At 46.6% G+C, this 22,447-nt stretch overlaps 3 protein-coding genes across 8 annotated transcripts in view; 1 reads left to right on the top strand and 2 right to left on the bottom strand.

The window, feature by feature from the left end:
• Nucleotides 1-1,544, bottom strand: part of LOC115094950 (dual specificity protein phosphatase 22-A-like) — a 68,017-nt gene extending 66,473 nt beyond the window's left edge. Inside the window, exons 1-2 of one of the 4 annotated variants that reach the window (XM_029608064.1) lie at nucleotides 1,400-1,544; nucleotides 1,125-1,172 (exon numbers count right to left, since the gene is read on the bottom strand). In XM_029608064.1, the coding sequence (XP_029463924.1) occupies nucleotides 1,125-1,145 (21 nt within the window). In that variant the 5' untranslated portion in view covers nucleotides 1,146-1,172; nucleotides 1,400-1,544. The remainder of the gene's footprint in view (nucleotides 1-1,124; nucleotides 1,173-1,399) is intronic. The other 3 variants (XM_029608063.1, XM_029608065.1, XM_029608067.1) reach the window with 3 other exon arrangements.
• On the top strand, nucleotides 724-22,159 carry EMC8 (ER membrane protein complex subunit 8). 2 transcript variants are annotated; one of them, XM_029608069.1, is made up of 5 exons: nucleotides 724-1,341; nucleotides 19,606-19,682; nucleotides 20,325-20,394; nucleotides 21,011-21,105; nucleotides 21,700-22,159. In XM_029608069.1, the coding sequence occupies exons 1-5, from the start codon at nucleotides 1,144-1,146 to the stop codon at nucleotides 21,857-21,859; spliced, it is 600 nt and encodes a 199-aa protein (XP_029463929.1). In that variant the 5' UTR covers nucleotides 724-1,143; the 3' UTR covers nucleotides 21,860-22,159. The 2 variants fall into 2 exon arrangements, with proteins under 2 accessions (XP_029463929.1, XP_029463928.1); XM_029608068.1 differs by lacking the exon at nucleotides 724-1,341 and adding an exon at nucleotides 13,457-14,072.
• Nucleotides 3,618-13,400, bottom strand: LOC115094953. 2 transcript variants are annotated; one of them, XM_029608070.1, is made up of 5 exons: nucleotides 13,281-13,400; nucleotides 12,190-12,263; nucleotides 5,115-5,279; nucleotides 4,229-4,360; nucleotides 3,618-3,879 (listed from the first exon to the last, which is right to left on the bottom strand). In XM_029608070.1, the coding sequence occupies exons 2-5, from the start codon at nucleotides 12,260-12,262 to the stop codon at nucleotides 3,743-3,745; spliced, it is 507 nt and encodes a 168-aa protein (XP_029463930.1). In that variant the 5' UTR covers nucleotide 12,263; nucleotides 13,281-13,400; the 3' UTR covers nucleotides 3,618-3,742. The 2 variants fall into 2 exon arrangements, with proteins under 2 accessions (XP_029463930.1, XP_029463931.1); XM_029608071.1 differs by lacking the exon at nucleotides 13,281-13,400 and adding an exon at nucleotides 12,625-12,699.
• Nucleotides 22,160-22,447: the final 288 nt, after the last annotated feature.

Raw genomic sequence — 22,447 nt, 5'->3', positions numbered from 1 at the left:
GCTGAGCTGCTTTAGTGTGATTTGACAAGGCATTATGCATTTTTGCTGTTGTATCATTTTGCGCAGTTGCCACTGGAAAAGGCAGGATGTACGTTAGTAAATTAGAAAGAAATGAGATCAGTCCAGTCGCTGCTGTACAGAGGCTTACAGGTGCCTTCGGGAGGCCTGGCGATGACGACAGAGGCCCTACGAGGCCAGCACCATCAGTTGAAGCAGAGCCAAGAGGCAGGCAAGGCCGATGCTTTCATTAGGCAAACCAGGCAGTTGCCTCCAGCACCAAAACTTTGGGGCGGGTGGCAGCAAACTCCGGAGGAGTGCCCTGCCAGAACCAAAGAAGGGAGCACAGGGCTGGAGCCACTGCCCCGGGGGGGGGGGAGAGGGAGCTGCTGCCACCCGGGGGGGGGGGCTGCTTAACCGAAGGGCCGCCCAGGGAACCAGCCTTGTGGGGGTGCGGGGATTTGGGGTGCAATCATTTGGAAGGGTAACTCTAGGAAAGCAAAACGGAAAGGAGATCCTTGAGGAGCAGCACCACAACAGGAAAGCGGCACTTTGATAGGCTGAGGACTCAGCTCCCGCTGTTCCTTTAAGTCCTGGCTCACAGCTCCTGCCCCCCCCCGCATGCTGTGTCTCTAATTTTAAAAAGCTTGGCTGGCTCCCATGCTCCGTTATTTAAGGCCCTTGCAAGTCATCAGTCTTGGGTCCTTGCACAGACGCATGCTCTCCCCTCCCATAGGAAGCAGCAGCAGCAGCTGCCGCCTCACAGCGCTGCTCGGAAGCCGCCCAGGCCAGGGACCTGACCTGGGCGGCTTTGTAAATCTCAGATAAGGAGGGCATCAGCTCAGGAAGTCCTGTTTGTAGTTCTTAGAATATCTTTAAGATCCCTGTGGGTCTGGAGTCAGCATTTCTGAAGGGGCACGGAGCCGAGGGGTTTTCGGCTCTCGGCACTGCTACCTCCGCCCCAGAGGTGGCTGCAGGGGAGTTTCTAAGGGGGGCTGCTAAAGCCCTCTGAGATGTTATTTCAGTAGCGCTAGTTTCTGAAAGCCGGCAAAGCAAAGCCCGGTTTTTAATCCGGATCGTGTGCCCCCTACACGCCGGGTTACCAAGTTCCGGGGGGGGGCTCGTACCTTGCTCATTCCACTCCCCATGGCTCCTGGCGCGAGGATCCCCGGGCTCTGCAAAGAGAGAAACAGCAAAGAGAGGCGCTTGGAAACCGTCGCCAAAACATCACCGGAGAGGAGGACTGGGAGCGGCGCTCATCGGGGACCGGAGACAGAGGGGGAAAGGGTCAGGAGCAGCACCGGGCGGAGCCGGCGAGGGGACTCGGGAGCGGCGCGGATCGGGGTAAGGAACCGGGAGTGCTGGCCCTTGGGAACAGGCGGGGGATGAGGGAGTCACTTACGGAGGGGGCAGCGCAGGTCAGGGGGCAGCAGCGCCCAGCCCCGGGATGTGCCTGCTTGCAGTGGCGGCGGCAGGCGAAGTGACTCCGGAGCGCTGTCCCCACTGGGCAGGGCTGCACGTGGCTCTCTGCAGGTCACAGGGAGGCCCCGCCCGGCGAGCAGGGGGAGGGGGGGGGGCACGGAGTCACCCCCAGCTGCTGACCGTGTTAAAGGGCCAGGCCCAGGGACAGCTTCTTACCTTATGGGAGATGACCATTGCCCTTGGGACAACTGGGCAGCTGCCCTGTGTATTTGAGAGCATTGATTACAGGGCAGTTCTATGTCCGCAATAGCAGGGCGTCAGATAGGGGATTCCTTCCTTTCCCCTCATTTAATACCTACACGGTCTTTTACAAGCAGTACTAACACCAAAAGCTGGTTTAGAGATTGGCAGTGCAGTCAAAATCATAAGGATCCTTCCTTAGGGGATTTTTTTTTGCTTTCCTACAGGCTTTGAAAGCTGCTTCCTGCAACATGAATTTTGTTTTTTTTTAATGTATTTCTATTGAGCTGTATTGCGTGCTCACATACCTTAACTGTAATCTACTTTGTTTATAGAGAAAGGCAATAAAGCAAATACAATACATACACAGCTCATGGCCCTGCCATACCTCAGAAACCGCTTCAGATATTATCCCTGCTACACACACAAAAGCACATACCTGAGATTTTTGGAAGAATAATAGTGCAGACAGTCTGATTCCAACAAGATTACCAATAAAATAAAATTTAAAAAAAAAACCCCCAACCCCTCAGAATAGGGTCCAACCAGCAAGAAATGGAGAAAAATCTACCTAGAAATAGGAGTGTGTAGGGGGGGGGGGGGGGTGCTTTTACGTGCACAATGGTGCTACACTCAAGCTGTCATGGACCATTATATATATGTGGTGGGTGAATTGTCACTGGGAAGTTATGATTATAGTATAGATGGATGGGGTGGGGAGGAGGAAGAATACTATAATGATTTTTGTGTGTCTTATGGGATATTCAATGGTGAAGATTTTGTTACCTAGGAAAGCCAGAAGAAATCTCATTTTCAACTACAGCCCAAGGTAAAGCAGGAGAAAGTGATTTGACCAAGGTCACAGAATAAACTGCACCGGTTAAAATATTAAAAAAAAAAAAAAAAGTTAATAGGTTTAAGGCTCCTGCTTTGACAATAGTCATAGTGCAATTGTCTCCTCACTGGCGTCACGTAGCACTGCCTTATCCTCCCATATTGTGTGGGTCAGGGTTAGCTAATTCCGGTCCTTAAGAGCCCCAGACAGGCCTGGTTTTCAGGAACCCGCAACGAATATGCATCAGACAGATCGGTATACAATAAAGGCAGCACACGCAAATCTATCACATGTATATTCTCATTATAGATATCCTAAAAATCAGAGCCGTGCGTGGCTCTCAAGGACTGGAGTTAGCCACCCATGAAGTAGGGTTTTAACCTGAACCAGAAGGGCAAGAAAGGACTTGTTCTCTGCTGAGACCCTACAACTGGATCTTAGCCAAAAGGCTGACATGACGACAACAGGTCTTGAGCTTGTACCCTAGGACTTCTCCTGAAACATTGGCCATTGCATTACAAGCTTATGAGGCATCTACAATTACTTTACACTCACATGTCTATGGCACCACTAATCCTATTTTCCCTTGCTAGCATTAGATATTATAACTAGGGCTTCTGATTTTAAAGTATTTATACATTGAAAATTTCCTGCTAATTAGGGGTTCTTTGGGGGTACCAAAAATCAGTGTTTATTGGTGGGTGCCTTTTCCCAATGAATTAAATACATTCATTTGTGTAGCTGAGGAGTCCTTAGCATAGAAAAGGCACAAAAACCAAAGTCAAGGTTTCAGGGTAAGAAAATACTAGGGGGCAGGGGAGGCCACCTCCAGTCCTGGGGGAGCCACAAACAGGCCTGGTTTTCAAGAGATCCACCATGAATATGCATGAGATAGATTTGCATGAACTGCCTCTACTAGATGCAAGTCTATCTCATATCATTGTGGAGACGCTGAAACCCGGGCCTGTTTGGTCACTCCTGTACTAGGGGAAGTGGGTTTATCTAACAAACACCTATTTTTTTGGCATCAGGAGTGTTCTATCAGAGTTTATCGATTAAAAGCTAAAATCAGAAAGCCCTCATTCTAACCTGCTTGAAAGTACTAAACACCATTACAAAGAAGTTCAAGTCAACCAGTACTTTATTAGCAATGGAATTTACTGCATGTAAGCAGCCAGGTAAAATGTGGAGTCATTTACGATTTTTATCAAGGTTTTCAGAACTGCTGCATTTAATCTCACGGACGATTCATTTCTTCCACTCTTTCTTGTCGTAGTCCCACTTGGAAGACATGCCTTGAACAGGGTTAATTCTCATGTCCAGCATTTTCTTGGTCTGCCGCTCCACCCATTCATCAGAAAACGTGTGAGGAACAGGGCCAAAAACTGCAAGAATACCAAGTGACAACCGGTGAATCTACCAGAACCAATCAGAGCTATGAACTTGTGTTGGAAAATGGGAGCCTTCTGTTCTCGGCACACTGCCTAGGGAAGCTACAGCTGCTGCCGGGAGATGACACGATGGGTGTGCAAATACAGGGTGCGTGTTTGAAAGGCAGTGAATGGGAAGTTTGCACAGCAGCAGGGGGGACAGTGCATGGCAGCACACAGGGTCTGAACAGCTTAAATGAAAATGCTCAACGGCACATTTTGTCTCTGGATGCAGCCATCTAGTCAATGCCGCAGAGAATCAAGCACAGATGAAAATAGTCACTCTCCCATACCATTTACTCACCAAAAGTCCTCTGCCAAAGGACGATAAGGGAGGTGAAGCCAAGGAAGAACAAGATACCCCCAATAACAGTTTTCCACTCTTGGGTTCCCTTATGCATTTCAGCAAAGGTCTCCTTGAATTTAATGTGATATACTAGGAAAGGAAAGGAACAGTGATATTTAATTTTCACTATCACAGTATAGGCTGCTTAGGTAGATTCCTTCTGGCTAAACATCCTATTGTACCACTGCTGCCAGGGCTACAAAAATAAGCATTGATGAGTAGGTGTCTCTGATTACAAGTGGAGATAGTGTCATGCAGTGATATTAAGGGACTTTGTTGCTAATGTAAGTTAGGACGGACCTTTGAAAATTTAGCTGATTCTTCTGTACAGAAGGTGGTAACTACCAGTAGCTTCAGCAAGGAAACAGAGCAATACTCTGAAAATTCTGCCTTCAGAAGCAACACCTCATAGCAACTCTTGGGAATGGTTTGGATATCTGTACTGAGCTAAGTAACAGCTAAGACCTCCCTGCTAAGTTAAATGACCAGCCTGTGCACCTACTACAGCTGTCTTACAATTTACATTTAATTTTAATCTTACATGGTAATGCAATTTACTGCCTATACCATATAGTTAGGAGTCATTTGTACAAGGGAAGCTACTTCCTGCACTCTAGAGCAACTAACGATCCTTTCTCCTGCCTCAGAAACCTTGCATGGGTTAACTGCATGCAATAATGCAGATAACTGTCAGATTTTACTATCTTGTTTTTATTTTATAAAAAGCTGGGTTGAGAGTTTGCTGGCTAATGTTCAGACAAATGCATTGCTTTGGGGTCCTGCTCCTGGCAGAAAGATTCCCAGGACACTGCAGAGGCAATGCTTTCTTGCAATGAACACCTACTCTCCACTTTCTCATCACTGCTGAGTGTGGTCCACGATCCTTTCTCCTTCTCCTTCAGAAGTTTCTGAACATCGGTGAGCTGCTGCACGTACATGGCGTCAGGTAATGGGACAGCCCGATTATCGAAGTACCCTGATGCGTAATCTTCAGTTTTCACTACACCAGCTTCCAAAAGAAAACAAAAAAACAATGTGAGAGGCCTGTCGGTTCACTACAAAAATGCCAATGGTTTCCAGTTGTATGAACTGGAGTAGGAAAATGCCTTTTCTTATCAATCATGGCTGTAACAGAGTTCCCTGTTAATCTAGTGCAGGATTCTGGATACCCAGCTTGAAAAAGGAGTACCCTTATCAGAAAACCAGACTCAGCAACTCAAATGAGCTGTATGGCAGGGTGATAATACAGAAGTGATTTGCACAGTTTTCTCATGTTTACGTGGACATACACAAGGTTCCCCACTGCCACCAAATAAAGCAGCTCCATGCACAAATGCAATGTGGCATTTTTTATAGCCGGAAATATGCCATTATTGTAACAGCCAGAGACCTCTGAAGTTAAATCCTTTGCCTTTCAATGGTCATTGAAACAGAAGACATGTGGTCTGTCTTCATTAGGAGAAAGATTGCTTCCTGCCAGTCAGAGTCAAATGTGCTAAGCTTTTTTTTCTCCCATAGAGACAAAATAGGAGATAACCAAGGTCCAGATGTATTAAAGGAAAGGTATGTTTTAATCTTTTGTCTCCTTGTCTTAAACTTACAATAAACCTGCTTAATTCTGATACTAAAGTGAGCATATCACTGTCCAACATATTTAGTTACAGAAGAAACGGAAATAGTAAATTAACGTGTGGTGTCTGTCTTTGGTTTCAATACTTGATTCCAGCCTCAGATTTTCGATTGGTTATTCAGGCCTTCGTGCTAAGTACAACTGATTACTGTAACTCTTAATACGTAGGACTGCCCAAATATATGGTACACTCTCTGCAGCTAATACAGAATGGAGCAACATGTTCCTTGTTTCCTTGCTCCCCAAGGGATCACATTACTCAGCAACTCCACTGGATCCCCATTTGAGAGGATTTTATTTTATGATATGTTAAGATGAGTTGTTGACCTGTCTACCACTGTTAACTTTCACCAATGTTCCTTGTACCGCCCCTGAGCGAATGTTGAAGTTTCATTGTAAACCGATATGATTTGTATATTTTTACAGGAATGTCGGCATAGAAAAAATAAAAATAAATAAATAACTTCCCCCCACAGGATACAATTTAAAGTTCTCTCCTTAGTTTTTAAATCTCTTCGGGAGGATGGCCCCTTCTACCTAGTTACTAGACTGCGCAAATATACTCCCTCACGCAACTTGCATTCTGCTAACAACTTTTTGGTGGTTCTCCCCCATCAAAAGTGCAAAATATCGGGTTACTCGTGTGCGGGCCTTTCTTTTATTGGTTAATTCTCCTAATGAATTGCAGCAGATGACAAGATTACGGCCTCTTTAAGAACAAACTGAAAGCTCATCTTTTCAAGCAAGCTTTTTCCAGACCTTAAGGTATCTCAGTTATATTTTATTCTGATTGTTATAATGAGATGTATCATGTTATGTGAATTTTGATGTCAGCTGTTTTTATGTGCTTATTATTGTAAACCGCCTAGATAGCTGTCTTTATAGTGGTATATAAGAAAGTTTAATAAAATAAATCGAAGCCTGGCTCATTATTAATGCACCTGGTCCAGTGGCTCAGTAAAATGGTTTGGCAGGAAAAAGCAAGTTTGCTTACCGTAAACTGTGTTTTCCGTAGATAGCCGGATGAATTAGCCATTCTGTCTGGGACGGCCGCCGTGTGGGCGGAGCTTCTCTCCAAGAATACAGAGCTTTGGCTCCGTGCACCTGCGCAACTCTTTCCGCGTGATCATCGATCCTCCTCAGTCTATAAGCTTATTTAGTGCAGCGAAGGTGACGAGGCTGTCCAGGGAGGTGGGCGGGTTAGCATGGATAATTCATCCTGCTATATGTACAGAAAACACTGTTTACGGTAAGCAAACTTGCTTTTTCCCCCATAGATAAGCAGGCTGGATTAGCCATGCTGACTGGGAGTCCCCGGCTTAGAGTTGTGTCACGCACCCTGATATATGGTGAAGGAGTACATCTACCCCGTTCCTTGTGTACTCAACCCGCAATGGTCGTGGATAGCCTCACTTTCCCATCGAGTACTGCAATACTGCTGAACCCAGTGTAGCGTCCAAAGTCGCCTGCTGGTCAAGACAGTAGTGCAACTTGAAAGTATGTAGAGATGACCAAACGGCTGCTTTATAAACATCCAGCAATGGTACCTTGTGGAGATGTGTAACTGAAGCTGCTACGGCTCTCACTTGATGCGCTTGGAATAATGTGAATGCACTAGGATATCCAATTTGACAAAGTCTTCTTTGTTACTGGCAGGCCTGGTGCAATAGGATTGAAAGACACAAAGTTGAGAAGTTCTGTTCACTGCATGTATTCTTTGCTTGTAATAAGTCAAAGCCCTACTACAGTCCAAGATGTGAAGGAGTCCCTTTCATTTTTGTGTGGCTTTAGGAAAAAAAAAAAAGTGGGTAATGTGATGGTTTGATTCAAATGGAAAGCCAAGATTACCTTTGGCAAGAAGGACGGATGAGTTCTCAAAGTACCTTTGTCATGGTGAAACCATAAGAATGGAGGGTATTGAACCAGGGCCTACAGCTCACCAACTCATCTTGCTGAAGTTACTGTGACTAGGAATAGTGGCCAGTATTTTGTTGAAGCGAGGGCACTGGGGCTATTGCCTTCAGGCTGAGTAGCCTTGCTAGTGTGGTTTCCACTGCCAGTCTCTTGGAGTGGGAGTGGCACAGCAATTTCATAAATTTGTCTGGGGGGGATGCTTTGGAATTCCAGAGAGTACCCCTCTCAAATGATAGTGAGGACCCACTTGTCCGAAGTTATGTTGACCCATCTTTGATAGAAGAGGGTAAGTCTGTCCCCTATGTCTTCTTGTGAATGGGTCTGCGTCTTCTCATTGTGGGGTAAGGCTGGGGCCTGCCCCCGAGCTTGCTGCTCTCTTAATGTGCCTGTTCCGAAAGGACTGAGACCTTCCTGAAGGATGAGGTACTTGGGACTATGTATTCTTGCAAGGTTTAAAGCACTGCGATCCTCTACCCTTGGTTCTTCTGGGGGGAGGAGCGCTGATATGTCCCTTTTGTTCCTGTCCTCAGGTAATCGGGGTACTGGAGATTCACCCCATTTGTTGGCTAATTTCTCCAGTTCGCTCCCGAACAGGAGGGATCTTTTAAAAGGCAATTTTGTGAGGTTTGCTTTGGAAGTCGCGTCAGCCGACCAATTCCGGAGCCATAATTGTCTTCTTGCTGCCACTGCTGTGGCGACACCCCTGGATGAGGTGCGTACGAGGTCTGCGGTAGCATCGGTGAGGAAGGAGACCTCAGGCTCCATCGCTTCTCCAGGCATGGTTGCGTCTCTGGAGAGGATCAAACAGGAGCGTGCCACTAATGCGCAGCAGGGAGCAATTTGTAGCGTCATTGCTGAAACATCAAAGGACTGCTTAAGGATGGCTTCCAGCCTTCTATCCTGGGCATCCTTCAGTGCCGCTCCCCCCTCCACTGGAATCGTAGTGCGTTTTGAGACTGCACAGATCATGGCATCCACTTTGGGGAAACGTAGAAGTTCCTTAGCCATGGGTTCCAGCGGGTATTGGGCTTCTAGGGCCCACCTCTCTCCTTTGAAAGTGGCCTCTGGAGCATTCCAATCCAGGTTAATCAGTTCCTTGATGGGCTTCAACATAGGAAAATAGCATGAGGCCTTACGGAGGTTCACCAGCATGGGATTCTTCTTTGGTTCCGCTGTGGGCTCCGTGCCTGGAAGACCTGGTGTCTTTATAGTCTGGGACACGAGGGCTGGTAATGCGTCCTTGTGGAAGGATCGGAGCATGGTCCGGTATGGCTCCATCCCTGGGCGGGGATTTCTCCTTCTTCCAGGGAGTCAGTTTCCTCTTCTGGAGGTGTCTGGATCCTTATCAGGGATGCTCTTGGTTAGGAGAGACATGTCTCGAGGAACCCGGGAGGGGCCGGGAAGTGCTTGAGCTTCCGGCAGGGTTTGAGTTAGGTGGGTAGTAGGGGCTGGTTGTGCCTGGACAAAGGTTTGCAGCCCTTTAAAAAATTCCACCCAGGAGAAGGTTCCTGGGTCCATGTTGATCCCAGGGGAAATTGTAGTGGTCGCCCTGGAGGAATTTTCCTGTGGGGGGCGCAGAGTTGGAAATACTTAGGTCCGGGGTGCCATCATCAGTGGTTCCGGATCCCTCTCCCAGCTGTAGAGGGTCTTGATTTGGTTCTCTCTGGGTCTGTTCACACTGTTGGCACAGGAGGGATTCCAATCCAGGCTGCGCGGCTCTTAAGTGGCAGGCTGGGCAAAGAAAAAGTCCCTTGACTTTCTTGGATGGCGGTGCCATTGTTTGCGCACATGTAGGTCTTCAAAACTCGTCTGTGCGTGGGGTTATGCGCGCAGATGAGCTTAGTTGTCCATGTTGGGTGTGCAGACGTTATCTGCACAAAGTGCGCACAAGTTGTGCGTGCGGGCAATGGAGTTTGTGCGCGCGGCACAGTTATGTGCACAGTTGTGCGTGTGGCCTAGTTATGTGCGTCACTGGGCGCGCCGCTGTGCACTCACCCCGTAGATAAGCGTTTAAGCTAGACCTCAGGCCTGCCCCGCGCGTACTGTCAGTCGAGGGGGGAAAATGGCGCCCCTTTGGGAGGGTCTCCATGTGTGTGGACCCTCGCACCGAATGGGGGCCTGCTCAACCTGATTTTAAAGCCTCGTCAGAGGAAGGACAGTACGGCTATTCGAGCCTTGGAGACCGGAGACATAGAAGTAAAAGTTTCTACCTTACCTGGTCTCGGCACTTATCGGTTGCGTGCCAGACGGTCTCCAGCTGTGGGTGGAGAGGGAAATACCTTCACCGCCGTGCTCGAATCTGCACCCGCTGCCTTTCAGCCACCCTGGGGGCTAAGTCCACGCCGGATCGGCCGTCGGACCAAGGCTCACCTCTGAGGCATATCGGAATTCACCTCAGGAAAGTCTCGACTGGGGGAGGGACCATTATGTTTCACCGCACTAGAAGCAGGGCTCTCTTAAGGTAAAGTTTCTCTCTTCTTTCTTGCTGAAAATGTTACACTATTCTGTTTGGGATGGAGAAATACTGAAGAGCTAAGCACGCTGCACGGGTATATGTAGGCTGATGTCAGCTTTGAAATCTGACTCCGTTTCCCATCAGGAGAGCACAATACCCTTTGGTCCTGAGTCAATCTGGCTACACGCTAGGAAAGTGCTGTTTTGGGCTTTCACGTAAGTGAAAGGTACTGAGAAGAGAAGAGAGAAAAAAATCTGCATGCAACTGCTGCATGGAAGAAGGGAGGATCAGTGATTGTGCAGGAAGAGCCACACAGGCACATAGAGTCAAAGCTCTATATTCTTGGAGAGAAGTTCCGCCCAGGGCAGCATGGAAGACGTCCCAGACAGCATGGCTAATTCAGCCTGTTTATTGATAGGAGAATAGTTTCTGGTTTAACATATAGTGCTGCTACGGCAGCAAGCTTTGCACAGGCCAGCTTACTGGAGTTGGGGGAGCCACACAGGCAGTGTTCACAGACCCCAAGGAGATGGGAGGAGAGAGTATCAGTCAGTGTACAATGGCAACATCTAGTGGCTGGATTTAGAGTCCATGGTTGCAGGATACCAGAAGCAACTCTGGTGTATGGCCCTTGATTTAAGATTGCTGCTGCAATGACTGGAGTAAATTAGTCCTGGGGGAATTCTGCGCTACTGTGGAGGAGAGGGTGATAGAGAGAGCATGGGAGGTAAGAGAGAGAGAGGGGGGGATGCTTGAGTGTGGGTTTCAGAGAGAGGGAGCATATATGAGGGGAGGGGGTGTGGAGGGAGGGGAGGGTGTGAGAATGGGAGGTAAGAGAGTGGGGGGATGCTTGAGTGTGGATTGAGGAGATTGTGAAGGAGTGTGTGTGTGTGTGTGTGTGAGAGAGATTGGGAGCTAGTGTGTATGAAAAAAGGATCGTGTGTATGTGAGGGTGCTAGCCTGTGTGTAAGGATTGTGTATGTGTGAGACAGAGCCTGTGTGAACGGGTGCGTGAGAGAGAGACATACGTAGCCTGTGTGAGGATGTGTGTGTGAGAGAGAAATGGAGCTTGTATGGGTGTGTATGCAAGAAAGAGGACCCTGTATGAGGGTATGTGTGAGAGAGTGAGGGAGCCTGTATGAGGGGGTGTGTGTGTGTATTAGAGAGAGGATGTGTGTGTGTGTGAGAAGGAGGGATAGAGGGAGCCTGTGTGAGGGGCAGTACTGAGAATGGGGTCAAACTCTGGGATTGACAATAGAGTGGAAGAGAGTGAGCCAAGAGGTGGAGGGGAGAGATACTGGCAGGTGGAGGAGTTGGGGCCTGAGAGGGCAAAGTGGCCAGGGGAGTAGGGAGAGCGCATGAAAGGGACACTCTTACAGTGAATTTCTGGGGAAATTCTGCATCTCTAACTTTTTTCTGTATTAATTTAAAATGTAATTACTTAACACAATTTACATGACAGTCTTTATTTTGACCAATATAAAGTTTGCAGAAGTTTTTGTGCGCACAATTCCCCCAGGAGTAGTAAATTGGGAAGGAATATAAAACATGGGAAAAATCATGAGGTAGTTAATAATGTGGCTTTGAAAAGCAAAACAAAGCTGTCTGGTAATTATTAAACATTTGTACCAATGCATAAAGTACTGTGGCTGCTGTTAGTCCACTTGAATGCACATATATGTTAATAAACAAAAAAAAAAAAAAGGTGATAACTTTTTATTGAACTATCTTGACTAGCTTTTGGGAGCTGACATTTTTTCTCAGAATGCTCAACTCGTGAAAACTAGCACGTTAATCCAATAAAATGGTATTGCCTTTTTTTGTTTGCTAACCTTTATTTCCATACCAATATGCATTGGTATGGAAATAAATCTGACATAAAATAGCTTCAGAAAATGAATATGCATGAAAATAACATACCATGGGCCCGCAGGCGGGCAGAGCTAGAAATGGCTCTCTTGCCAATTAAAGTAAGTACCCTTGAAGCAAGCATTCTAAAGATAAAAGAAAAGCAAGTCAATAACAGTTAATGAACACAAAAGCGTTATTTGCTATTTGAATTTAAGTCTTCATTCTATCTGGGTGCATACATTTGACAAGTTTAAATAAAAGTTTCATTTCTTAGCATGTCCAATAATTTGTCTATCTCCGCATGCAAGAAATCCACTGTACTAGGTGATCTGAGGTCGTTTGAAGGAGACAGGATATTTTGGAAGATGTTTACTTGTTTAACGTGATTTACATATTTAATCCTTAAACAACTTCCTCCAAAAATTAAACCGCTAAATTGAATATGCTTTAGCATTAATAATCGTAGAGGGACAAGAGAAACTCGGACTTGCTCCCTCGGCTCACCTCGTCTACGAAACCTGAACTTAAACCTGTTTTTGGGTGAGCAATTTAAGGTACTGAAAATGTCCCCATCCCTCCTTTTTTTGTTTACGAGCGAGTGAGAAATGCAGGGAAAGCAGCCTCTGATGCGAAGAAGGGCAGCGCTGAGCCCTCACTGCCGGCGGCAACTGCTTCTCGTATCAACGCCGGTAAAGAGGGAGACAACCCGGGACTCCCGAATCAGGGCCCGAGTCCCTTCAGGGAGGCAGGCGGGGGAAGGGAGGGAACTCGTTCCCTGGGATAGAGATGGGTTCCTTCCTTCCTTCCTCCCCCCCGGGGGTATCTGCCGCCCATTCTCTGGCACAGTCTGGGTATCTCGGGCTCGCCGCGGATCCCCACGCCGGACGCCGACCTCTCCCAGCCCACGGCTCTGACCTTGAAGGATCCAAGCAGGCGGTGCCGGTGCCGAGCCCAGCCCAGCCCCCAAAGCCTCCAGGGAAGACTAAATGCGCCGCCTCGGCCCGGAAGTTATGCAAAAAGCCCGAGGCATGAAGAGGAGCTCAATGTCACCCTTCACACCGGGCGGCGGGAGGACCCGCCTCTCTCTCTCCCCCCACCCCCGATCCGGAGCAGGGAAACTTCGGGGCCTGCTTGTGCTCCGCGCCCAGGAGCGGCCCTACCTGCAGCCGCAGCTCCCGCACAGCGAGTACACAAATCGGAAACTACCCCCGGCGCGCGAGCTGTGCGGCGGCCGAGAACCGGAACCAGCGAGACTGCTGCGACCATAGAGCTGGGGGGGGGGGGGGGGGGGGGAAAAGGTGTGACGTTAGAAAGAGCATCATCCGGCCGGCGCGCTGCATCCTGGGAGCGTGGGGCCTTCGGGAGCTAGGGCGAAACGTGTCCCTGGGAGCAGGCGAGGGAGACCCCCTGGGAGGTGCGCGCGAGAGACACGGCCCGAGTCCCCCCCGGGGAAGAGGCTGCATAGAGCTAGCGAGCTTGGGTCCCCGCCATCATTTCCGGGCCTTGCCTGGTGGGGGAGGGGGATTTCTTGTTCACCCCCAGCTTCTGGAGGCGGTGTGCCGCCCCCCCCCCTCCCCCTCCCCGGGGCGCCTGGCGCTCGGTGGAGGCCCTTGGCACTGGGCGACGCACGGCACCGTTCGCTTGTGGGTCTCCCTTTGTGCTTTCAGCCCTTCTCGGGAGTGCCAGCCAGGGGCTTGGCAGAGACGTTGGTTGCAGGCTCGCCTGGCGTTCCCTGGGCCCGGCAGAGAATGACGGTGTTTAAGCTGACCACCCAGGCCTACTGCAAGGTGCTGCTGCATGGAGCTAAGTACCCCCACTGTGCCGTCAATGGCATTCTGGTGGCCGAAAAACAGAAAAGGAAAGACGGTCACCAGGTATTGTTTGTGGACTGTATACCTCTCTTCCATGGCACCATAGCCCTGGCACCCATGCTGGAGGTGGCTTTAACTCTGGTAAGAGGATCCATGGGTTTTGGACAGCTTTGTTTTTAAGGTTGGGGGTTCTGCACAGCTAGAGACCATCCTTATAATAAAAACCCAAAGCTTATAAAAATGGCAGAAGCCAAGTGCTCATACTTTGTGAGAGCTTGCCCATAATAATCAAGGTTCCCAAGCCTAATGGGGAGCAGTATTGGTGGCACAGTAAGCAAGGCATGGTGTTACCATTTTTTTTTTTACCCATACTGCCTTTTGGAGACAGAAACTGTGGTCTGAGAATTTACCTTCGCCCTGCCCAAAAAGGAGTGGTGGTGATCAGTCCAAGAGTTAGGAATAGGCAATGTAGGCAACTCTGCACTCTGGTGCCAAATTTGTATAGGTACTGGAGTGTTGCCATTGCGGCCTACTCAGTGCCCCTCCCTCCCCTGCCATAGCACTACATTTTCTGCAGAGTGGACCATTGCAGCAACAAGTCCTTGCAGCAGATTCAGTGTGGGTCCTGCATACCTTTTTGTGCTGTAAGGCCCATCAGCATCCCACCTCTCATATGGATTTCCATGGTAATGGCAACCCATGCAAAAGGATGGGACAGAGTGCCACAGGGCCTGTCAGTGCACAAAGGCTCCCAGGCTCCACACTGAATTTGCTGCAGGGATTTGCTGCTGCAGGTCCAGGGCCAATTGACATGATGGGGAGGATCTGGGCAGGGTGGTCCAGGTCTCTCAGATTTCTGATGATCTTGGGGGGGGGGGAGGGGGAGTTTCCTCTTCCCTCCCTTCCTTCCTATTGCCTATGGGTGTCCCTGTTATAGATCTATCCCTGTTTGTGATGACATTGTAATCATGTGACAAAATTGTATTCACGTATTCTACCTTCTCCAAATTCTCCATATCCACTCAGTTTCTGTCTCAGTAAAGACAACTGGCTGAAAAGAATGTGCAAGGCTACTGCAATGGAAAAGCTGACCACTTCCTTGCACCAAACATTAAAAAAAAAAAATATATATATATATGTTTCATTAGTGCAGTGCAGTCAGCTAAGGATGATGTCACATAAGTAAATTGGAGGCTGGATTGCAGCATATTTGCTAAACTGTAAAAGAGCCTTTATTTCTGTATACCTAAATGAATGAATTCAGTAAAAATATTGCTGCAAAACAGCTGAAAAAGTCAAACCACAAGAAAATGTAGGTGGATTGCAAAAGTATTCAACCCACTAAAAAGCAGATTTGTGTGGATTACAAATAACACACAGATTGTTCCAGACAGTAATTTTATTGCAAACAAGTATGCTCTTATATTTTCAAAGTCACAATTCATTATCGCGCAGCAATTTTGTAAAATAAAATTCAAAACTGAAAAATGCAGTTTGCATAAGTATTCAGCCCCTCTGCTGTGGAAGTTCCAAGTTTATACAGATGAAATATATTGCCCTAACAATTGGCTTACAATTGCCTCTACCTGTGATCCATTTAAAAGGTCAGCCTTTCTGAATAAAAGACCCCCCTAATTCCAGTATCATTGGTCAGACTGTGAATCTTAAGGAAAGCTGTAAATTTGAAGACCAAGGAGCATTCTAAGGAAATTAAAGATAAAGTTATAGACATGCACAAGCTAGGAAAAAGCTACAAAATAATATCCAAGTGAGCACTGTTGGATCAATTGTGAGGAAATGGAAGCATCATTCCACCCAGACACCATCTAGACCAGTGGTTCTCAACCAATGTGTCGCCAAGCACACACAGGGATATCGCCATACTTCCCGGTCCTCCACTGGTCCAGCTACTCCCCTTTACCCCAGCAAGATGCAAATTCTTCTTCACCCAGGCTTGAAATGCCAATAGCCCAGGCGGAAGGCAGCAGGATAGCTGGGGTCGGCGGCACTAGCAGCATGGTCTCTTTTTCCCACCCCCATGGCCTGGAAGAGGAAATGGTGTGCAGTTGCCAGGTCCACGGGAAGAAGGGACCATGATAATTTACAAATGCGGGCAGCATCTGGCCGGAGCAAAAAGAGGAATAAAGTCCACATCCAGCTGATGGGACACTCTTCTCAAGGCTGCAAGGATTGGAAGAAGAGGCTGCTGCTCCTGCTGCTACCAGTTCTTCGGTGGGGGGAGAGAGTGAGAAGTGAGTATGTGTGTGTTTGAGACCGCATGTATGTAAGTGTGTGTGATTGAGAGCCCATGTAGTATGTGTGTGAGAGCCCTGTGTATGTCTGTGTGAGATTGACACCTTTGTGTATAAGAGGGGTTAGTATGTATGTAAGTGTGTGACTGAGAGCTTGGGGTATGTGTGAGAGAGAGAGCATGTGTGTAACCATGTGATTGAGAGCCTGTGAGAGAGAGAGAGCATGTGTATGTATGATTAAGAGCCTGTGTATATAAATAGGAGAGTGTGTGTCTGTGTGTGATTGAGACCCTGTGTAGGTGAGAGAGAGAGCATGTGAGTATGTGATCTGACAGCCTGTGTGTGAGATTGAGAGCCTGTGTATGTCTGTGTGTAATTGACACCCTTTGTGTGTAAGGGTGTCAATTACACACAGACATACACAGGATATTATGTATGTAAGTGTGTGATTGAAAGCGTGTGTATGTGTGTGAGAAAGACATCATGTGGGTAAATATGTGATTGAGAGCCTATGTAAGTGAGAGAGAGCATGTATATATGTGTGTGATTGAGAGCCTATGTAAGTGAGAGAGAGCTTGTGTGTGACAGAGAGAAGGAAAGAGGAAAGTTGCAAGCAACCTCCCCTCCTGCTAATTCAAGACAATCTCAGGGCACCTGGATATCAAATGTTCCTAGGTATGGAGAACAAAGCATTTTTATCTAATTTTTAATTATTTGGTCTTTGTGTCTGTTATTTTGAAATATTTTACTGGTGTCTGGAAATTTTTTATTTGTTTTTAATTATTGGATATTTTATTCATCAGCTGTTTTGAAATAATCTTCTTTTTATTAGTATGGTATTACTGCTATTGATTTTACATTTCTTGATTTGTTTTATGAGGACTGGTGATGTTTCTCTTTTTCCTTTGTTGCACTCTGGCTTGTTGTGGTTTCTAGTTCAGTTTTTGTCTGCATGTTTCTATTTTTGCTTTATGGTCTGTTTATTCTTTGTTAGGTGAGAGTCTGCACATGTGACAGAGGTGAGGTTTTCTGCTGGCATGTAGGTTCTGTGTAGGGCTCTGTAGCAGCCTGGCTTGTTCCATTTTCCTAATAAGAGCCATATTGGTGTGTTAAGGCCCAGTGTAATATTTTCAGTATTGCCTTGTCTTATTTGAGTGGTGGAAGTTGGTGCTGTTTTGGTATGGGAGGTTTATGATTTATGTAATTTCTGTTCGGACAGAGTACTTATCTTTCCCTTGTGTCATTCTTAAAATAAAGGCTCAGTATTATTTTTATTGTTATTTCCGCTGTGGATTGTAATGAGCAGTGTGTCACATACTTGAGCATTGCCCGTCGGGTGTGTCACGATGGGAAAAAGGCTGAGAATCACTGGTCTAGACAAGGCCGTCCCTCAAAACTCAGTGTTGGATCAAGAAGGAGACTTGTGAGGAAAGCCACAAAGAGGCCAGCAATCACTTTGAAGGATCTTCAGAGTTCAGTGGCTGAGACTGGAGTGGAGATGCACCAGTCAAACCATATCAAGAGCTCTGCATTTAACTGGCTTGCATGAGAGGGTGGCTAGAAAGACACCATTACCGAAGAAAAACCACATCAAAGCACATCTGGAGTTGGCCAAAAAGCAGCAGTGGCCCAACAAAAATTTAGGAAAAGGTTTTTTGGTCAGATAAGACAAAAATGAAGCTTTTTGGCTAAAATTCAAAACACTATCGGGCCGATACAGTAAAAATTGCGGGACAGCGGGTGAGAGCCCGCTCTCCCGGTGCACGCACAGGGCACTTTCCTGTGAGCGCGATACAGTAAATTAATTTATTTAAATTAGGGCCAGCGGTAAAAAGAGGCGCTAGGGACACTAGGGCGTCCCTAGCACCTCTTTTCGGACAGGAGCGGTGGCAGTCAGCGGGTTTGACAGCCGACACTCAATTTTGCCGGCGTCTGTTCTCGAGCCCACTGACAGCCACGGGTTCGGAAAGTAGACGCCGGCAAAATTGAGCGTCCGGTTTTCAACCCACAAGCCGATTTCAAATTTTTTTTTTACTTTTTTTAACTTTCGGGACCTCCGACTTAATATCGCCATGATATTAAGTCGGAGGTCCCGACTTAATATTTAAGAGAATTACAAAAATTCTCTGGTAGATCGGAACAGAGGAAGCACAGGCTGGTGACTTAAGGCCAGTGGTGTTTGGTCTAAGCCGCCACTAATTTGAAATCCAGCCAAATCAGCATTGCAAGTCTATAATAATCCACTGAGGCATGTTAATGTGCTTGTAGCAGGTAAAATCAACTCTTGTTTGCCTGCCTGCCATGAGTTCAACAGGTTACCAGGGTTACCTCAGCAGGAGCAGTGCAGGCTCCAGCTGGAGAAAGGCTGCAGGGGGAATCTCAGCCTTTCTAAATAAAGGCCCCGACAAATTCCTTTAGTCTGTCAGAGCTCCGTCTGTTCAGATATGTGATGACAAATATCTGGGAGATAATTTCTGTTGAAGTAAGCATTCACGTGATAGCCATCCATACAGGTAGAGCAGTGCTTTGAACTGCAGAAGTGCCCACCCTCCCTGTATGCGTCGAGTTTATCCACAGTGAGTAGGGGGCCTTCCTGGGGTGGGACTTTGGGTTTAGGTTTCTAGTTTTAATTTTCAAAGCTGTGCATGTATTTTCCCCTGCAAAAGCTCTGGGCATTAGCAGTGGTTTTTTCTGGGCTAATTTTCAGAGTACTTTCCCTTTGAAAATTAGTGTAGCATCTTCGGGTAAAAAAATACTTACAGTACGGGGGGGACTATTGATGGCCTCTTTCCTATAACACCCACTTCAGAATAAGCTGTTAGTGAAGCTTTAAAGGAACGTTCACTGACAATCTTTCAGGATATAATATAAAATACTGCCACATAATCTTTCCCTGTTCAACAGGGATGCAGTTTCTTTCCTGATGAGTTTGCGCTGTGCTTGATGCACAGTTCAAAATGTCCATCCGAAGAATGTCTCCTGCTTTAAAATTATCCAGGAATCTGTTGCATGGACTTTTCATGGTTAGTGCAAGGAGGATATTGCTGCAAAGGAGCCTATCTGTATAATCAGCGGAAAGGCTTGAAGTTTGCATTCAAATTCTCGACCTTGGGAGCATTTAGCGGGATCTGACGTGTGTGTGTGTGTGTGTGCATTATGAAAGAACCCGGGGATATGCACCATTGCTCTCTGATTTGTCAGTAGCTTCTGAAGGTGGGTAGGAGTTTTACCCTTTTTAAAAATTTCACTAGTGAGGATGACACATACCACTTTTGCTGAGGATAGTTTTTTAGCTGAAACACTTATGCCTTTTTTTCGTGCTCCTGTAAATGCTGTCATGTACAACATTAGTGGGTCACCATTTGCATATGTTTTCTAATATTTTGGCCCCATTGATTGCTGTAATTCTGTTTGTTTTTCAGATTGATTCTTGGTGCAAAGAGAACAGCTATGTGATAGCAGGATATTACCAAGCCAATGAACGTGTGAAGGATGCCAGGTGTGCTGGCTGATATCTCAGTACAGATGTTTGCTGCTGTGCCTTATGCTGTTATTAACACTCCACACATTATTTCTGAATGGTGATTTCCTTGGACAGCTGTGAAATAAATGCTTTTAGTTTGTTATCCCTGCTCTTGATTTTACGTGTTTAGTATTGGCTGTTCTTGTTTTGAATGCTTTCAGGTATATTACAAATAATCTCGCTCTGATTTCTCAATCCAGAACTCTTGAGGCATATTCAGTGCTTTAGGAGGAGGGAAAGGAAAGGGAAAAGAGGGAGGTGGTGGGGTTTGTTTGTTTTTTTGGCAGCTTCTTTGTGCAACCTTTGGGCTTAGACAAACATTTTTGAATACTTCCTGAGAATCCAGTTTTGGTGCTCACAGCAACAGGCAGGAGAAAGCAAGCAAACAAGTCTTAGCACCCGCCCTCTAATCGCAGGTTGAATTTGCTTCCCATCCTTTCCCTTTCTCCCTCACCATCCTCTTGTTGAGTAATTTAAAGTAAATTTGACATCTGTCAAGAGATTGCTTTCGCCGTTTCCTTCAGCTTGCCCCTTTACTCCTTATATCCCACCCTTCATGACTTTCTCTCCTGTTAGAGTATCTTATGTCAGTTGCAATTAACTTCATTTCTTCTACAGTCCAAACCAGGTTGCTGAGAAGGTAGCTTCCAGGATTGCAGAGGGATTTAATGATGCTGTACTTATAATGGTATCTATTATTTTAATTCGGAAGTCGCGTATGTGTGTGTGTGGTGCAAAAATGAGCATAGAAGTTAGTCCTTTGTTAGTGTAATTCAATGAAGATTGGTGTCACCATTTTATACAATGCTGAAGGATCTCCTGTCCTTGATGATCCATGGTTATTGCCTCCAGACGGAGACCATGCACTGAGTTACGCTCAGTTTTGTGTGGCACAACTGTCTCCCAGGCAGACAGTAATTCCATGACCCAGCTCTCAAACAGCCTGCTCTCTCTGAGGCATACAAGTGACCCCCTCGTGGGTTTGTAGCTTTTTATCTATCTTCCATTGGAAATGTTTTCCTGCCCCAGTCTAAGTACAAATGAGGCTTGATTACGGAACCTCCCTAATAGAAATTTGCCTATAGAAAATGTTTCTTCTTGATACACGTGTTCACTAGAACATTTTGCTGCTGTCCAACCAGGATCCTCTTGCAAATCAGACATGATTTCTAAAGGAAGCCATGTTGAAATACATTTTAGATTATGAGTCTAGTATACAGGTTCCCTTCTTTATGGGAGGATGGGGGGATTGTCTATATTGCTTTGGTAAATGTCTGACCTATTTGTGCTGCTGTATGTTGCAGGTGGACAATAGTAAGTTTACTATGGAATGTCTGCATCCCATCATTCATGCATATGAGCATCATGACAATCGGTGGAGAGGCAGAGACATACACAGGTGAGTACCTCATGTGAGCAGCTTTTTCACACTGCTACCAAACCATTCACAAGCCGATGATGGGCTACTTTGCTCTCAAAAGACCACACATTCCTAGTAGATGCATACATCAAGGCACAGAAAACGCAGGGAGCATGGCAGTGGCAGCATGTAGGTTGGGTAGTTGATTGATATTCTTTGGAAAGGACTAAACCTGCCAGTTTCATGTGGCTGACATGTCTGTTTCTGGTGAATATTGCCAAAATGCAGAGCCCCCTATGTGAATAATTATGAATGAGTCTCACATAAATCAGTGATGAAGGTCTCCGAGCAGAAGCTGAGAATAGTGTTTCTGCTGGAGGTCCTGTCAGTTCTCACCCACCAAAAGTTAGAGAATACTCGCAGCCCGTTCCAAATGTCACTGTAAACTTTAGATTGGCAGCACCGGCTCCTGAGTCTGCACAGACTCCAGTTGGTATCCAGCCAGATAACCTGTTAAGCCAGCGGGGCCGTGGAGGAGAGCGGGGACCTTTCCAGAATGCCCTGTGGTAAAGTTGTGGGGGAAGTGGGGGGTTCAGGTGCAGACCTTTAACATGTGGCTGCCTTGCATTCCAGTGATTTCTGCGAGGACTGGCTGGAGGCCCAACGGATCGCCGCATCTTTGCTGGACAGTAGGTCCTATGAATACCTTGTGGATTTTGATAACCACCTGGACGATATACGGCATGACTGGACAAACCCCGAAATAAACAAAGCCATCCTGCATTTATGTTGAGATGCCTGCTCTAGACTGACTTTTCGGGCACAAGAGAATGAAAATCAACTAATCTCTTCCTTACCTTCCTGTGGAAAGCAACCAAAAGTTAGAAAAACGGCACAGACTGTGGCAGTGGGCAAAATGTGTTTAAATGGTGAATTGAATTTTTTTTTTTTTTAAATAATCTTTATAAGACCAGAGCAAAGTTGATTATGTCTCTCTCAGCTGGTTCTCCACCAGTTATAGTAAAAGTCCCAGTATCCTGATCTAGAAATGCTTATGCTTGAAATATTAAAACAAAACTAATTTTGACCATCATCTTGTTATCTATTAGGAGAATATTATATAATATATATATATATTTAAGTTTAGGACTATGTTTTCTACTGGAATCCAAATGAAGCATTGGGGTTGATGCAGGCACTGTAGAGTGGTAACTTTATTCATTGTTAACTGATTTCTTAGAACAAAGCTGACTGTAGGAAGTAATCCCAGGGTGAATATTGTACCAGGCTTACTGTGCCAGTCACAGAGACGACCCGAAACCCTCACGGAGGCTGCCATTGCAGGGAAAGAGAGCAGCTCTTGGAACTTGCCTGCACCTTG

The sequence above is a fragment of the Rhinatrema bivittatum genome, chromosome 7 (genome assembly GCF_901001135.1).
Source record: "Rhinatrema bivittatum chromosome 7, aRhiBiv1.1, whole genome shotgun sequence".
Classification (NCBI taxonomy): Eukaryota; Metazoa; Chordata; class Amphibia; order Gymnophiona; family Rhinatrematidae; genus Rhinatrema; species Rhinatrema bivittatum.
Note: the sequence above shows the minus strand (reverse complement) of the source record. Positions and strands in the feature narration are given on the sequence as shown.

What these genes read in the sequence shown, in the direction of transcription:
- LOC115094953 (XM_029608070.1), bottom strand. Translation starts at nt 12,262, where the DNA reads ATGCTTGCTTCAAGGGTACTTACTTTAATTGGCAAGAGAGCCATTTCT. An exon ending in TGCCCGCCTGCGGGCCCATG is followed by an intron (nt 5,280 to 12,189) that starts GTATGTTATTTT and finishes TTCTTTTGGAAG; the next exon opens with CTGGTGTAGTGAAAACTGAA. An exon ending in CAGTGATGAGAAAGTGGAGA is followed by an intron (nt 4,361 to 5,114) that starts GTAGGTGTTCAT and finishes TTCCTTTCCTAG; the next exon opens with TATATCACATTAAATTCAAG.
- EMC8 (XM_029608068.1), top strand. Translation starts at nt 13,869, where the DNA reads ATGACGGTGTTTAAGCTGACCACCCAGGCCTACTGCAAGGTGCTGCTG. An exon ending in GAACGTGTGAAGGATGCCAG is followed by an intron (nt 19,683 to 20,324) that starts GTGTGCTGGCTG and finishes TTTCTTCTACAG; the next exon opens with TCCAAACCAGGTTGCTGAGA. An exon ending in ATGATGCTGTACTTATAATG is followed by an intron (nt 20,395 to 21,010) that starts GTATCTATTATT and finishes TGTATGTTGCAG; the next exon opens with GTGGACAATAGTAAGTTTAC.